The sequence below is a fragment of the Scyliorhinus canicula genome, chromosome 15, assembly GCF_902713615.1.
Source record: "Scyliorhinus canicula chromosome 15, sScyCan1.1, whole genome shotgun sequence".
NCBI lineage: Eukaryota > Metazoa > Chordata > Chondrichthyes > Carcharhiniformes > Scyliorhinidae > Scyliorhinus > Scyliorhinus canicula.
The window spans coordinates 136324985-136341677 of NC_052160.1; the positions used below are offsets into that span (position 1 = coordinate 136324985).

The 16693-nt window shown below is 46.2% G+C and overlaps 1 protein-coding gene across 7 annotated transcripts in view; it reads right to left on the bottom strand.

The window, feature by feature from the left end:
* The window catches only part of LOC119978085 (transcription factor SOX-13-like), a 181839-nt gene that overhangs the window by 16500 nt on the left and 148646 nt on the right, over positions 1–16693 (bottom strand). For 6 of the 7 annotated variants that reach the window (XM_038819468.1, XM_038819473.1, XM_038819471.1 and 3 more), the window contains exons 6-10: positions 13876–13944; positions 12729–12846; positions 10528–10604; positions 6221–6386; positions 3583–3621 (exon numbers count right to left, since the gene is read on the bottom strand). In XM_038819468.1, coding sequence (XP_038675396.1) covers positions 3583–3621; positions 6221–6386; positions 10528–10604; positions 12729–12846; positions 13876–13944 — 469 coding nt within the window. The remainder of the gene's footprint in view (positions 1–3582; positions 3622–6220; positions 6387–10527; positions 10605–12728; positions 12847–13875; positions 13945–16693) is intronic. The other variant, XM_038819474.1, reaches the window with a different exon arrangement.

Here is a 16693-nt window from a genome sequence, read left to right on the forward strand (position 1 = left end):
AAAATCATTAACTTGATTCAAGGAGGCATCTCCACCTCCAGTTTCTCAGGGCAGCTAGGGATGAGGAATAAACGGTGGCCTTGCCAGCGATGGCCAGGTTCCGAGAATTAATTTTGCCATCAAACTGGAAACTAATTAAGAAAGTCCTGAAAGAACTGATCCACTTTTGCTCATCATCTGAAATAACAACAATGGAAATATGTATCTTCTATTGTGCCAACTGTATGAGTCACGGTATAACAATGAGGACTCTTTCAGCAAATTTCAAAGAAAGGCGTAGTCTTGTTTATAAGACTAAGAGTTTGGTAGATGGGAGTTGCACTGAGGGAGGTGTGATGATGATCTTCCTTCTCTGCCTCTGCCATATGTGTGGTGAAGGTGTGGCTGCAGTGCTGTTAGACTTCCAGGATATAATCTAGTGATGACAACGGGATACATATCCAAAGGGAGGTGGTGCGTGACTTGGGAGGGGAACTTTGAGGCGATGGTGTTACCATGCACCTTGCACTTATGGGAAGTGGAGGGGGCATGTTCAGAAAGTGCTGTCAAAGTGGTCTTGATGAGTTGCTGCAGTTACAGTACGATCGATCAATCAATATGCAAGTTCCAGTTTATTTTAGTTGCAAAAACATAGACAAAAAGCTTCAAGGTCTGCAGGGCAAAGCTGAAAGAGAAAGAGGGAAGAAAAGGTAAACCAGGAAACAATGATTGAAGATAGTAGGAGGATTCAGAGATGGAAGGAGGCAAAATAACCCCCATTCTTTTGCAGTTCTTGGAAAGGAGGAGTCAGAGCAGAGAGGGGGTAACGAGCTTTGACCTTGTCATAGTCAAAATGCCTAGAACAGTGCACGCACAGCTGAGCAATAGTAAGAAAAGCAATTCCAAAACAGTAACCATAGTAACACTGATAAGATAGAGATGCTGTGAAAAGCGAGAAATAAAGACAGAGGTTGGGATGGATGTTAGAGAGAAGAGAAGGAATATTCATCAGAAAACAAACTTTCACTTGAACCTTGGCAACAACCTAGCAAGCTCAAAAGGGCCTCCTCGGGTATGGAAGCCGTATTCAAATCCTTGGTATAGTGACTTCTGCTTTACAAAGAGTTCAAAGTGGTCAAAGATGTTTAGGAAAGGAAACCAAACATTTTGGAGGCAAAATCAGAAGGAGATCGGAAAGACTGGAATGTCAGTAAGAACAAAAGTGGAATCGTATTCAACAGTTCATGTCTTATAAAACTTTTACCCAATTTCAATCCAAGGTCTCCAGAGCATGTAAAAAGACTTAGCATTGCCTGTGGAGGGGTGGTGGTGTGGTAAAGGGGAAAGGCAGCAGGTGGAGGGGGGGTGGGGGAAGAGAGAGAGAGTGAGCATGAAGAGAGGGAAGAAGAGGGAGAGGGAGGAGGAAGAGAGAGAAGGGGAACAAAGAGAGGAGAGGAGAGAGGGGAAGAGAAAACGTGAGAGAGAGGTGAGGAGAGAGAAAGAAAGAGGAGAGGCAAGACAGAGGAAGAGAGATGGGGGATGAAGAGAGAGCGATGAAGAGAGGGATGAAGAGAGGGAGAGGGGTGAAGAGATAGAAAGAAAGAGGAGAGGCAAGACAGAGGAAGAGAGATGGGGATGATGAGAGAGGGATGAAGAGAGAGAGGAGGATAGAGAGGGAGAGAGAAAGAAAGAGGAGAGGCAAGACAGAAGAGGAGAGATGGGGATGAAGGAAGAGGGATGAAGAGAGGGATAAAGAGAGGGAGAGGGATGAAGAGAGAGGGGGATGGAGAGGGGGTGAGGAGAGAGAAAGAAAGAGGAGAGGTAAGGCATAGGAAGAGAGATGGGGGTGAAGAGAGAGGGATGAAGAGAGGGATGAAGAGAGGGATGAAGAGAGGGAGAGGGGTGAAGAGAGAGAGGGAGAGAGAGAAAGCAAGGAAGGGTTATTTATCCATTTTAGAAGGGAGTTAACCCAGCCTTCCATACACACAAGCGAGTCTGTCAACTCTTCTCCAATTCAAAGACCATATACCCTACAACTGACTAGTTAACCAGCCTGAGTTGAGTACAGAGAGTAAATGCACAGAAGTGGCACAATGTTCCACCCAAGGGAAGCTGGAAACTGTGTCTACACCTCTACCTTCCACTGTGTCATCTGCTCAACTTGTGCATACAATAACTCAATGCAGTTCACACACAAGGTCACATGTTGAATCACGTTAACAAGGAGCTCCAGAGCTACAGCAATCTCTTGGATCGCTACAGCCCACCACAATAACAGGGATCAATATTTCTCAGTCGGTTTTGGCCTCAAGTGGCAGAGTCGCTACAGTGAGCAGCTCAAGCTTTAACCCAAAAGGGTTGGGAAAGATACATTGGGTTTGGACTGAGTGCAGTGTAGATTCATTAGAATTACAACTGGACTCACTACGAGGAGAGATGAAACAAACAAATGCTGCACTCCCTGGAATAAAGAATGTCAAGGGGTGATTTAATCAACAATTTCAAGATATAGAGGTGAACAGATAGGGTAGATAGAGAGAAACCATTTCTGCTGATTGGGCAATCTAGATCTAGGAGCGGAGGCAAAACGCTTCTTCACACAAGCGGTAGCGGAAGCTTGGAACTCCCTTCTGAAAACAACAATTGATGCTGAATCGATGATTCATTTGAAATTGGAGATTGATGGATTTTTGTTAGCCATAGGTATTAAGGTATGTGGGACAAGGTGAGTTAGATCAGCCATGATTCAGGGGCAGCACAATGGCGCAGTGGTTAGCACTGCTGCCTCACGGCGCCGAGGACCCAGGTTCAATCCCGGCCCCCTGTCCAGGTGGAGTTCGTACATTCTCCCTGTGTCTGAGTGGGTCAGAACGATGTGCAGTGTAGGTGGATTGGCCACGCTAAATTGCCCCTTAATTGGAAAAAAAGAATTGGTACCCTAAATTTAAAAAAAAAAAGTTCAGCCATGATTTCAGTGGATAGCTGAACAGACTAATTGGCCTCCTTCTATTTCTACGTCCCAGAAAAGCACAGTATTTAAGCATCGAACACATCTGTTCAAATAGCAGAGAGCAATTTGCAACACATTTACGTACCAGTACAGCATTGTCATTCTCAGGCTAGAACTTTCCTTTGAATTACTTGAGACATCAAGATAAAGACTCAGACACTAACTAAACAGATTAGAAGGGGGGAGTCATTTCAAGAAGAGTTTAGGCCTGACTTGGCATGCACAATGGTTAAACACTATCAACTCAACTTTGCTGCCTTCATCCTTCAGCCATTTTGCTTCCCAACCCTTGCAGAAAGGACACTGCCATCTTCTGTATTCCTGCTCACCACATTATTCCCTCCTCTGTCTATCCCATTCAGTTTGAATTTGTAAAGTTAGTACGGTTGTTACTATCCCACTTTCCAATGGGCTCATTAACTGTGCTCCCTTCCCTAGGTTTCAGCAATGCAGCAGGGCAAACAATGGCCTTTGACTCATTGCTGGGGGTGCCGTGCTACATTTCAAATACATCAACAAGGTAAACAACAGTATCAGGTGTGCTGTCCAATTTACAAACAAGGTTAAAACATAAAAATGAACAAGTTACTGACCCCAGTGATTCCTCCAGAAAACGTCTTTACTTATCATTTCTATTGAAGAAAGGCAGTTGAAAAGGAGAGTTAGTACCCCATTAAACACAGAGGATCGGAGCTAATCCCCACCCAACATTTCGCCGCGTCAGTCATGGACAAAAGGCACAGCTACCTATTGCTACATGCATTCTGTGGAGATGCCGGCGTTGGACTGGGGTGGGCACAGTAAGAAGTCTTACGACACCAGGTTAAAGTCCAACAGGTTTATTTGGAATCACGAGCATTCGGAGTGTGGCTCCTCCAATAGGTGAACGACTCACCTGATGAAGGAGCCACATGCATTAGGCATAATGCTGGTTTCTTGTACACATGACCGTACACTTGTTTTGAACATGGTTGAAGTTGGCGACCTTGGCTTAGCTTAATTTGGAATAAAAGATTCTAAAATAAAAGATTCTATAAACCGGTTAAGCAGCATTTTTTAATAAAAAATGCAGGTGTCAGGTATCTTCCTGTGGCAGTGTCCGCTGTGCATCATGAGTGATAAGGGAACAGATTTATCATTTCATTCCAAACAGCGCAGCGAGAAAATTTCCTCCTCGTCAGTTTTTTTTAAAAAAGAATTTACAGTGCAGAAGGAGGCCATTTGGCCCATCGAGTCTGCACCTGCCTGTGGAAAAAGCACCCCACTAAAGCCCCCGCCTCCTCCAACCATCCCCCTAACACAGTAACCCCAAATAACCTTTTTTTTGGACACTAAGGGCAATTTATCATGGTCAATCCACCTAACCCGCACATCTTTTGGACTGTGGGAGGAAACCGGAGCACCCGGAGGAAACGCACGCAGACACAGGGAGAACGTGCAGACTCCGCACAGACAGTGTCGCAAGCCGGGAATCTAACCTGGGACCCTGGAGACGTGAAGCAACTGTGCTAACCGCTGTGCTAGCGTGCTGCCCCGGGCAACAGTTTTGAACTACGCAAAGCGATGTGAGGTGGATTCACCGTTACAGGCCCTTGTACACTGCGTTACTGATTATCAAGCAGAGACATAGGTCACTCCTGCAGGGAGGATGGAGAAAGATCAAAAATGCCAGCAAGAGTCCACTGATATTAAATTCCACCTGAATAAAATTTCGGCGGAGGCAACAGAGTGCCCTATATCCGAAAAGGCGCGGTAAAGGATTGGCAGGCGGGTCGTATAAATTACAGGAGCACCTGACAAAGAAACAAAAAACAACTGAATGGGCCACAGTTAGTCTGAGCGAACGCATTGGAGATGGAAAGTGCGCACGGCAGGGTTTGCCTACCATCCTATCTGGGAAAAGGTGACGGTGGGCTGACTGGATGTGCTGCAATAATTGGTTCAAGTTAGTATGGCTGGGAGGATCTAAGAGTTTTTGAGGACAAACAAGTGTTATAAAGGAGGAAATTGATTTTCTTCAAGGCCATTTTAAAGATATAAGGTATGTAGGAGTTCCATTGGAGATCAGATGAAATAGGCAAGAATGCGCCTGAACAAAAGATGCCGAAAGATTGATTCATCAAAAGCTAAGAGCTGCTGGGTTTCAGTTAGATAACAAAAGACGCGAGCAGAAAAGAGAAGTAAGATTTTTGTTGTCCCAAAGGAATTGCAGAAGATCAAGATAGTGATGTGGCCTGCGATGGAATTGTAGATCTTGATGTGATGTAAAAGAAGTTGATGAAAGTAAAGAGCCTTTTATGATGGTACGGAGGGTGTGGATGTTTAATGAGGAACTCCCATCTCAGAGCTGTTCAGTTAGCTGGAGTTTTGAAACAAACTAGCCATTGAGTCAAACCCACTGTGTACTCGGTTTAAAACTAGCCCCCTTTGCACAATGTCCTTCAGCCAGCAGCTTGGACCACAACTCCACAAAGGAAGGCAACACCGTTTGCGAAAATACCATCTTGAAAAGATTTTTAATTCGGCTTGAGGCTTCAAACAGACAACATCAGAATGTGTGACGTTTGCAGGAGATGGTTTATAATTGGGAAGCTTTGTATGAGTCAGTACTTTGATAATCACGTTTGCCCAGAGGGCCGTTCTTCAGAAAGATTATGTTAAGCCAGCTGATGTATCATTCGGACAGTGGCTCTTTGTGATTGCTCCTCTCCACTACAGAAAACATAATTTAAACAATCAATTGCGCAGCTGTTTAAAACACAGAGACCAAGTTTTGTTGAAATGTGTGTAGCAATTCTGTCTTGGGCCAGTAAGTGTTATGAAGGAAGAAATGGATGCTCTTGAAGGCAACTTTAGCAGTCGAGGATGTGTAAGAGTTTCAATTAAGATCAGATGAAATAGCCAAGAATATCAATGGAAACACAAGACCAAAGGTACATCATTGAAAGATGTGAGCTGCTAGATGTTGGTTAGACACTGGCTCATGTTGGGGTATTAATTATACAATCTCCAGTAGTCAGCCTTTTAGTATTTTGCCCATTTGCCATGTGTGAGCCGAATGATGCTGATAGGCTATTTGACCATACAGGCATCACAGCAAAAGCATCTGGCTGAATGTTTCCGTAGTTAGTCAGCAACAAGCTCACAGACAGGAGCAGACCGACCACTCCCCCCCACGTTTCCACTTGAATGGCAGGCGAATCACAAAGACTTGTGCAAGTCTCCCCTTACCTCTGGTTATCAAGGATGATTGTGTGCTGGACTGTAACTCTGCTGGGATCACAAAGCTTGAAGGCGAGGGTCCTCTCCGGAGTTTGGCCTGTGGAGACGAGGGAGACTTCGAAATATCTGGACCTTTAGTCTTCGCTGTCAGATTCAGTGGCTGAGAGGCTTCCTCCTTAAAAGAAAGGCAAGGATTAAATTAGAATTTCCACCCAACGCACAAGTTTTACCTCCGATATACTGGAGCTGAGGTACATTGGAAAGTCTATCAAAGGCAAAACCCATCTCAACATTCAAGCGAATCTTTGAGTACCCAATTTGTTTTTTCCAATTAATAGGCAATTCAGCCTGGCCAATCCACCTACCCAGCACATCTTTGTGTTGTGGGGGTGAAACCCACACAAACATGGGGAGAATGTTCAAACTCCACACGGACAGTGACCCAGAGCCGGGATCGAATCTGGGACCTCTGTGCCGTGATGCAGTAGTGCTAACCACTGCACCACCTTGCTGCCCTCGCCAAATCCTATTCCTTTTTTTAAAAAAATAATTATTAAAATTTTCACAAAATATCAATAACAGAAAATACTAAGAACAGAAAGAACAACCCCCCACCACCGTGTATACAAAGAAGAAATAAATTAACGCCCGTCATTAGCAGAGAACAAATATACACGTCCCTTCTGCCCAAAACAAAGAGACGACACCCCCCCCCCCCCCCCCTCGAACGCTGCTGCTGGCCTTTTCCTACCGTTCTGCCAGGAAATCTAGGAATGGTTGCCACCTCCTGGAAAACCCCTGCACTGATCCCCTTAGGGCAAATTTCACCCTCTCCAATTTAATAAACCCCGCCATATCGTTGACCCAGGCCTCCACGCTTGGGGGCCTCGCATCCTTCCACTGAAGAAGAATCCTCCGCCGGGCTTCTGTGGGACGCAAAGGCCAGAACACCGGCCTCTTTTGCCTCCGGCACTACCGGCTCCTCTGCAACCCCAAATATTGCGAGCCCCCAGCCCGGATTGACCCTGGATCCTACCACCCTCGATACCATCCTTGCTACACCCTTCCAAAATTCCCCCAGCGCTGGGCATGCCCAAAACATATGGGCATGGTTTGCTGGGCTCCCTGAGCAGCTAATTCACATGTCCTCGCTCCCAAAGAACCGGCTTGTCCCGGTCATGTGAGCCCTATGCAGCATCTTAAACTGTATGAGGGTAAGCCTCGCACAAGAAGAGGAGTTCACCCTTCCTAGGACATCCGCCCAAATCCCCTCCTCAATCTCTTCACCCAGCTCCTCCTCCCATTTACCCTTCAGCTCCTCCACCGAGGCCTCGTCTACCTCCTGCATCACTTGGTACGATGCCGAGATCCTCCCCTCTCCAACCCACACCCCCGAGAGCACCCTGTCCTGGACCCCACGCGGCGGCAGCAGAGGGAACTCCACCACCTGCCGCCTGACAAACGCCCTTACGTGCATGTACCTGAACAAAAGCAAAGCCATTGTTTGAACTATGGATTAGTTATAATCCCCACGAGGGCCACGGGGAAACAACCATTGAGCTCCCCGTGGGACTTGTGGAGTAGGAGCTCCCCAGGTAGGGGGTGGCGGCCAACCACCTGGGGCACGTTAAGATAGTGTATAAAAGTAGTCCCGACTCAAGGCCTGGTGAGACCTATCTTCCCACCCAGGGAGTGAGGAAGACAGCAGAGCAAAAATGGCAGGAGTTTGTATGCATAATTGAGGACACTGTACAGAGGTTCATCCCCAAGAAAAGAAAGATTATCCGGGGAGGGATTAGACAGCCATGGCTGACAAAGGAGGTCAGGAAATGTATCAAAGAAAAAGAGAGATCCTATAAAGTGGCCAAAAGCACTGGGAAATCAGAAGATTGGGAAGGCTACAAAAACAAACAGAGGTTAACAAAGAGACAAATAAGGAAGGAGAGGATCAAATATGAAGGCAGGCTAGCCAGTAATATAAGAAATGATAGTAAAAGTTTCTTTCAATACATAAGAAACAAACGACAGGCCAAAGTAGACATTGGGCCAATTCAAACTGATTCCGGAAGGCTAGTGATGGGAAATGAGGAAATGGCTGGAGAACTTAATAAGTACTTTGCATCTGTCTTCACAGTGGAAGGCATGAGTAATATCCCAAAAATTATAGAGGGTCAGGGGGCTGCGTTGAGTATGGTTGCCATTACAAAAGAGTGCTAAAAAAGCTAAAAGGTCTTAAAATTGACAAATCTCCTGGCCCCGATGGGTAACACCCTAGAGTTCTGAGGGAGGTGGCTGAAGAAATAGCGGAAGCGTTGGTTGAGATCTTTCAAAAATCACTGGAGTCAGGGAAAGTCCCGAACGATTGGAAGATCGCTGTTGTAACCCCCTTGTTCAAGAAAGGATCAAGACAAAAGATGGAAAATTATAGGCCAATTAGCCTAACCTTGGTTGTTGGTAAAATTCTAGAATTGATCGTTAAAGGATGAGATTTCTAAATTCTTGGAAGAGCAGGGTCGGATTAGAACAAGTCAACATGGATTTAGTAAGGGGAGGTCGTGCCTGACGAATCTGTTAGAATTCTTTGAGGAGGTGACAAGTAGGTTAGACCAGGGAAACCCAGTGGATGTGGTCTATCTGGATTTCCAAAAGGCCTTTGATAAGGTGCCACACAGGAGGCTGCTGAGTAAGGTGAGGGCCCATGGTGTTCGAGGTGAGCTACTGGCATGGGTTGAGGATTGGCTGTCTGACAGAAGGCAGAGAGTTGGGATAAAAGGTTCTTTTTCGGAATGGCAGCCGGTGACCAGCGGTGTCCCACAGAGTTCAGTGTTGGGGCCGCAGCTGTTCACCATATATATTAATGATCTGGATGAAGGGACTGGGGGCATTCTAGCGAAGTTTACCGATGATACAAAGTTAGGTGGTCAGGCAGGTAGTGCTGAGGAAGTGGGGAGGCTGCAGAAGGATCTAGACAGTTTGGGAGAGTGGTGCAGGAAATGGCTGATGCAATTCAACGTGAGAAAATGTGAGGTCTTGCACTTTGGAAAAAAGAATCCAAGCATAGACTACTTTCTAAACGGTGAGAAAATTCATAATGCCAAAGTACAAAGGGATCTGGGAGTGCTAGTCGAGGATTCCCTAAAGGTAAACATGCAGGTTGAATCTGTGATTAAGAAAGCGAATGCAATGTTGTCATTTATCTCAAGAGGGTTGGAATATAAAAGCAGCGATGTGCTACTGAGCCTTTATAAGGCTCTGGTTAGGCCCCATTTGGAGTACTGTGTCCAGTTTTGGGCCCCACATCTCAGGAAGGACATACTGGCACTGGAGCGTGTCCAGCGGAGATTCACACGGATGATCCCTGGAATGGCGGGTCTAACATATGATGAACGGCTGAGGATCCTGGGATTGTATTCATTGGAGTTTAGAAGGTTAAGGGGAGATCTAATAGAAACTTACAAGATAATACATGGCTTAGAAAGGGTGGACGCAAAGAAACTGTTTCCGTTAGGCGAGGAGACGAGGACCCGTGGGCACAGCCTTAGAATTAGAGAGGGTAAATTCAGAACAGAAATGCGGAGACATTTCTTCAGCCAGAGAGTGGTGGGCCTGTGGAATTCATTGCCGCGGAGTGCAGTGGAGGCCGGGACGCTAAATGGCTTCAAGGCAGAGATAGATAAATTCTTGATGTCGCGAGGAATTAAGGGCTACGGGGAGAATGCTGGTAGGTGGAGTTGAAATGCCCATCAGCCATGATTGAATGGCGGAGTGGACTCGATGGGCCGAATGGCCTTACTTCCACTCCTATGTCTTACGGTCTTATGGAAACCGGAGCACCCGAAGGAAACCCAGGAGACAGTGACCCAAGCACAAATAGAACCCGGGACCCTGGCTCTGTGAAGCAACAGTGCTAACCACTGTGCTGCCCATATAGTTACAGGCTCCAGCACTGATCTCTGTGGCACCCACTGGCTACAGCTTGCCACTCCCCAAAAGAGCCATTTATCCCTCTGCCCGGTTTCCTGTTTGCTAACCCATCCTCTATTCATGCTTACATCTTACTCTCTACTCTTATTTTGAGCTCTGATTTTGCCCAGCAACCTTTGATGTGGCATTACATTAAATGGCTTTTGGAAATCCAAGTACACCACATCTACAGGTTCCCCTTTATCCACGTTACTTGTTACTTCCTCAAAGAATCAATGCACGTTTCTGCTCCAAGGGCGATTTTTAAAAAATATCTCGATCCTGCTGAGCTCCAGAGAAAAACTCTATGTTCTCCCACTTCACTCACAGCATGGATTGGCTACTGGACTCACGTGCGTATGGGCAGGGCTTGGGCCTGGAGTTCTCCGAGCTGCTGGAGGAGTTGACATCAGCTGCAGACCGTAGTCACCTGGGGGTGAGATGGAAACAAAAACACATATATAAAAGTGGGAACATTGTCATAGCGTAACTCAGGGGTGGGCAAACTTTTCCGTGCAAGGGCCGCATTCAGAAATTCACAATTCACAAAGGGCCGCATAGTATATTAAGTAAAATAATTACTTCACCCGGTTATGATTCTGGGCGCCTCATATAGAACATAGAACAGTACAGCACAGAACAGGCCCTTCGGCCCTCGACGTTGTGCCAAGCAATGATCACCCTACTCAAGTCAACGTATCCACCCTATGCCAGAAAGTAATCCAACAGCCCCCCCACCCATTAACCTTTAAAAAAAAAATTTAAAAAAAAAAAAAAATTTTTTTTTTTAGAAAAAATTTTTTTTTTTTTTTTTTTAATGACTTGGTGGGCCGCAGAAATACCTTTGGCGGGCCGCATGCGGCCCGCGGGCCGTAGTTTGCCCACCCCTGGCGTAACTAAACTGGCCATTGGAATACCAGACAACTGATTGCCAATTAATTAAAAATAGTTTAATTACTGTCCTTTCTTCATTTGAATTTTCGCCCGCTCCGAAGATACTAGGTTAAGATTTATTGAGACGGTGACTATCCCATCGCCTCACTCATGGGCCAGCTTCAAACCTGGACAAAGAATCTATTCCAAATTGGCTCATCACAAACTGAGCTCAATCCTGGCTTCAGCCAATATCCCACTTGGCCCCATTGTGATTATGCCAGCCTATCCCACTCTATGGGCGCGATCCAACGGCTACCCTGCACCCGAAAAGCAGCTCACTGCGGCGCAGCGTGGCCGTCGCAAGCCGGGACACCCCCCTCCTGGGATCTACGCGGCTCGCAACGCCTCGTGGAATTCAATGCAAAGCAATCTCGCGAAACGTTGAGACGTGAATCCCGCCCACAATGGGCAGGATTACATTTTGGCAAATCTGCATGTTCGAGCGAGGGAGCTAGCTTCACTCTAATGTGCAGACTCCCGAGGTACCTGAGGCTTTGGGATGCACCCCCTTCACCTCCGACGAGCGCTGTTCAGCACTGGTCCCCACACATGGGCATCAGACGGAATGGCACTCGTAGGGGTCTCCCTACGTAGGGGATTGGAGGTCCCCCAGCTGCATGTCCTTTATCAGTGCCACCTGGGTGCCAGCATGGAACTGGCAAGGTGCCTGGATGGCACTGCCAGCTAGCATGGGCACAGCTATGGTGCCAGGTTGGCACTGCCAACTTGACATTTATTGTGCGTGTATGATCGGGCTGAGGCTGTCCAGCATGGGGGTTGGGGGGGAGGTTGGGAATTTTTGGGGGGGCCTCGGAGATCGAATCTCTTGCTACAATGGGGAGTTCTGGGTAGCAGAACCCACACTCCAGTGTGGTCGTATCTTTAATGCAATGCAATAACCAGAACTGTACACAGGATTCTAGCTATGACCAGAAATGGTTGTGTCAAAAGAGGAGACAGCTTGGTGCTATCAGCTGAAGCGTAAAAACTGAAGGATCCCACCTGCAGCAGGTAACTGAATCACCTGGCCCCTTTCTAAGTTGGAGCCAGGTCAAACCTCTCCTCGTTGGAGATCACTGCTTTCTTTTGGCATTTTGAAAGTCATGATTTTAAGCCCTTTTAATAATATATATTAGTCTGGGACTTCCTGGTTAACACACTTGCATAAGATGCCATTATTTGCATATGGGCCCAGAAAAATAGTCTTCCTTTGGAAACATTTGTCATGGTTCAAGAGAGGGTTTGTGGCAGTTTAACACAGTTCAACACAGCCCTCTAAGATGCTCAGAACTACTGCATTCTAAACTGTTGACAACTCCCTCCCTTTCCTGTAGAAACTAACCTTCAATATGTCTTTTTCTGGAAAGAGTTTCATGGCTTTTGCCTCTTTGACTAATCAGCGTCTAAGCCACAAGAAACATTTTTGTTCTTGCAGAGAGGGAAGCTTTTAGAGAAACCTGGCTGTTCAGAACACAGCCAGTGTACTTTACATTAATTCAGTCCATGTTGAGTGTTGCAAAAGGACCATTGCAGCCACAGCGGTCATCATACAGTAAAGGATGCAGCTGAAGGCCAGGTTGCCACGCACACACTAAAAGCGAGATTGAAGGGAACATACTTGGCTTGCAGGACAGTCCGGGTTGCATCTGAAGTCCAAGCTGGGGGTCAGTTGTGACTGGGAGAGGCTGTGGATTATGAGGAAATGCTGGGATCATCACAAAAGGCAGGTTGACTTGCTAAACGAAAAGAGACAATGAAATCATTAGAGAAAACTCAGTGCTGCTCAATTTATCAACCGTCCCAAGTGAATGGCACCAAGTATTTCATCACAATTAAACACAGCTTTGGTTCCTTCTAGGCTTAGACTCACAATCATTCTTCAAAGGCTTGGCAATGCATTGTGCCATACATTAATCTGTGGGTGTTTGTTAAACTAGAAGGGCTCTGGTTAGAGACGTACAAACAGCTGTCTGCCCCAGTACAGCACCAGAGGTGGCAAGACTGACATCAAAATGACACAACGTTATATCAAAATGTACAGGGACAATGGAAGGCAGTCAGCAGGACATGCACAATAAACCTGCTACATGCTCCCGGCAAAGCTCAAAGCGTTGAAGCAATCCCTTTACCAAAAACCATTTCAATTCTCAATAGAAGTGGGTGCAGAACTCAAGGAAAAACACAGCAGCTAATGGTACTGTTGTTTTCAAGGACCACGGAAATAGTTTTAATCCATTTCTACGCTAACCTGCTCAAGGGACCACAGTAATAATAATAATCCTTATGAGTATCAGAAGTAGGCTTACATTAACACTGCAATGAAGTTACTGTGAAAATCCCCTCGTCGCCACACTCCGACGCCTGTTCGGGTACACAGAGGGAGAATTCAGAATGTCCAATTCGACTAACAAGCACATCTTTTGGGACTTGCGGGAGGAAACCGGAGCACCCGGAGTAAACCCAGGCAGACACGGGAAGAACGTGCAGACTCCGCACGATACCGTATTAAACACAAGAAATAGGAGCAGCAATAGACCGTTTGGTTCCTTCAGCCAGGTTCCACCAGTCAATAAGATTGTGACTGATCTGATTGTTGCCTTAACGCCCCATGTTAATCAAAAACCTGTCTAACCCAGCCTTGAATGAATTCAATGATCCAGCTTCCACTGCAGGGTGGGGGAGAGAATGTTAAAGACCCTCAGAGGAGACATTTCTCTTTATCGCCAACCTTTTCTAAAAAAGACACCAATTGTTGGATCCCTTACCTGAATCTGTTGTTGGAGGAGGTTAATCTTGTGCTGTTGTTGGATGAGTTGTTGCTGCTGTCTTGCTATCTGTTAATATTAGAAATGGACAATGATTTAGATTTTCAATGGTACGAGAATAGCTTTAGGTCCTCAATCAGGATTGTTATGTAGCTTTGAACTGTATCTCGCGAAGCAGTGGTCAACCTCGATTGCTTTCTCTGTCACTGCAGCCTCACCAATTTCCCATTTCAACTCTGGACTTCTTACCTACGCAGAATTAGACTACAAGAGAGGCCCTTCCCTAAAAATTCTTACCATGTAATAAGTAACATTTGGAAACCTTCATTGGATTTTCCTCGTGACAAAAAGAAAGACTTGCATTCATAAGGTCAGGACATCCCAAACCGTTTTACGACCATTTAAGTGTGTGTGTTCCTTCTAAAATTTAGAGTACTCAGTTCACTTTTTCCAATTAAGGGGCAATTTAGCGTGGCTAATTCGCCTGGCCTGCACATCTTTGGGTTGTGGGAGCGAAACCCACGCAAACACGGGGAAAATGTGCAAACTCCACACGGGCAGTGACCCAGAGCCGGGATCGAACCTGGGTCCTCAGCGCCGGGAGGCAGCAATGCTGACCACTGCACAACCATGCTGCCCCAAGTGTGTGTGTCTTTTAAGCACAATTACTGTTGTGACAGCCAATTTGCGCACAGCAAGGTCCCAAAAACGGCAATGCAACAATGATCAGATAATCTGCTTTACTGAAGTTGGTTGTTGGATAAATATTAGTCAGGACACTGGACACTCTCACCTCGCCTCCATCACTGTTTTTTATTTAATTCTTTCCTGGACTGTGGACATTGTTGGCCGGGCCAACATTTGTTACCCATCCCAAATTACCCATGAACTGAGTGGCGTACGTGGCCATTTCAGAGGGCATTTAAGAGGCAACCACATTGCTGTGGGTTTGGACTCACATATGGGCTGGGCCAGGTAAGGACGGCAGATTTCCTTCCCCAAAGGGCATTAGTGAACCAGATGGGTCATGACAACCTACGACGGTTTCAAGGTCATCGTTACTGTGACTAGCGTTTCAATTCCAGATTTATTCATTGAATTTAAATCCCACCAGCTGCTATGGGTAGATTTGAACCCCTATCCCCAGAGCCTGGGCCCCCTGGATTACTAGCCCAGGGAGAGTACACCACAGCATCACCTTCCCCCATAATAGGATGGGATCGCTTGTGTCCACCCAAGAGGGGCAAATGGGCCCTCGCCTCAATATCCTATCCCAACAGTGAAGCACTCCCCCAGTGCTGACACTGTTGGCCTCGATTATGTGCTGAAGTCCCTGAGTGGCGGGCGGCATGGTGGCACAGTGGTTAGTACTGCTGCTTCAGAGCACCGGGGACCCAAGTTCAATTCCCACCTCGGGTGACTATGTGGAGTTTGCACATTCTCCCCATGACTGCATGCGGGTTTCCTCCGAGTGCTCCGGTTTCATCCCACGGTCCAGGTTAGGCGGTTTGGCCATGCTAAATTGTCCTTTATTGTCCAAATGGTTAGTTGTGTTGCAGGGTTACGGGGATAGGGTGGGGGATTGGGCCTAGGTAGGGTGCTCTTTCAGAGGGTTGGTGCAGACTTGATGGGCCAAATGGCCTCCTTCTGTACTGTAGGCGATCTATGATTCCATGAAGTGGGACTGGATCCTGTGAATTTCTGCCTCACATGGGAATTGCTGCCCATTCCCGGGGGGGGGGGGGAAGATGATGGCAGAGTGGCAATGTCGCAGGAGTAGTTACTCAGCAGCCCAAGTTAATGCTCGGGAAGGCATGGGTTCAAATCCCACCACGGCAGCTGGTGGAATTTAAGTTCAATTCATAAAATCTGGAATTGAAAAGCTAGTCCCAGTAATGGTGACCATCAAAAATTGTCATAAAGTCTGAAATTATTGAACTCTGTGGAGTCCAGAAGCCTGAAAAGTCCCTAATTGTAAGGTGAGATGCTGTTCCTCAAGCTTACGTTGAGCGTCATTAGAATGCTGGGTTATTTAAATTCGATTCAATTAGCACACTTGAGATTTTGTACAACCGCAATGTTTTGCAACAAGATCCAGATTACAGAGATTAATGAAAATAAGAGATTTAGACACAAATATTCACAACATCACAGGTTATATTCTGGACCAGTAGGGAGAGAACGGAAAAAATGATACTGACAAAACAAGTAGCAATAATTATACACTTGTCAATTCTAAGAGAGGATACTACTGTAGAAAGCCCATCATTCTTGACCTATAGATTGTTCTAGGTGAGTTGAGGGTTCTGATTGTTCAATGACAGGAGGGGCAGTGATATCTGATGTACGAGCAGAAAATGCTGGAAATACTCAGCAGGTCAGGCAACATCTGATGAGCGGAACAGAGTTAAACCTTTCATCAGAACTGGAAAAAGTACGAGAAGTAACAGTTGTTAAGCAAGTGCTGGGAGGGAGGCAGGAAAAGAACAAACGGGAAGGAAGACAGGAGTGATAAACTAAAATGAAGTGGCGATGGTGCAAGGCAAAAAAAAAGAATGTTAATGGAAATCTTTCTCTCTTTGCAGTTGATTTATGACTGAGCATTTTGTAGCATTTTTTTGACTTGTCCTGTAGATTTCCAAGATTTTGCATTTGTACAAATAATATTTGACAGTCGCATTAGGGAATCCTATCCAGTCAAAACTAATGGGATGACGTTTGATCCATTCAGCAGGGGAGTCAGTCAATTAGTGGCAATGCCACGGGACTAGTTCCAGAGGCCCAGGCTAATACTCTGGGTCTAAGGGTTCAAATCCCA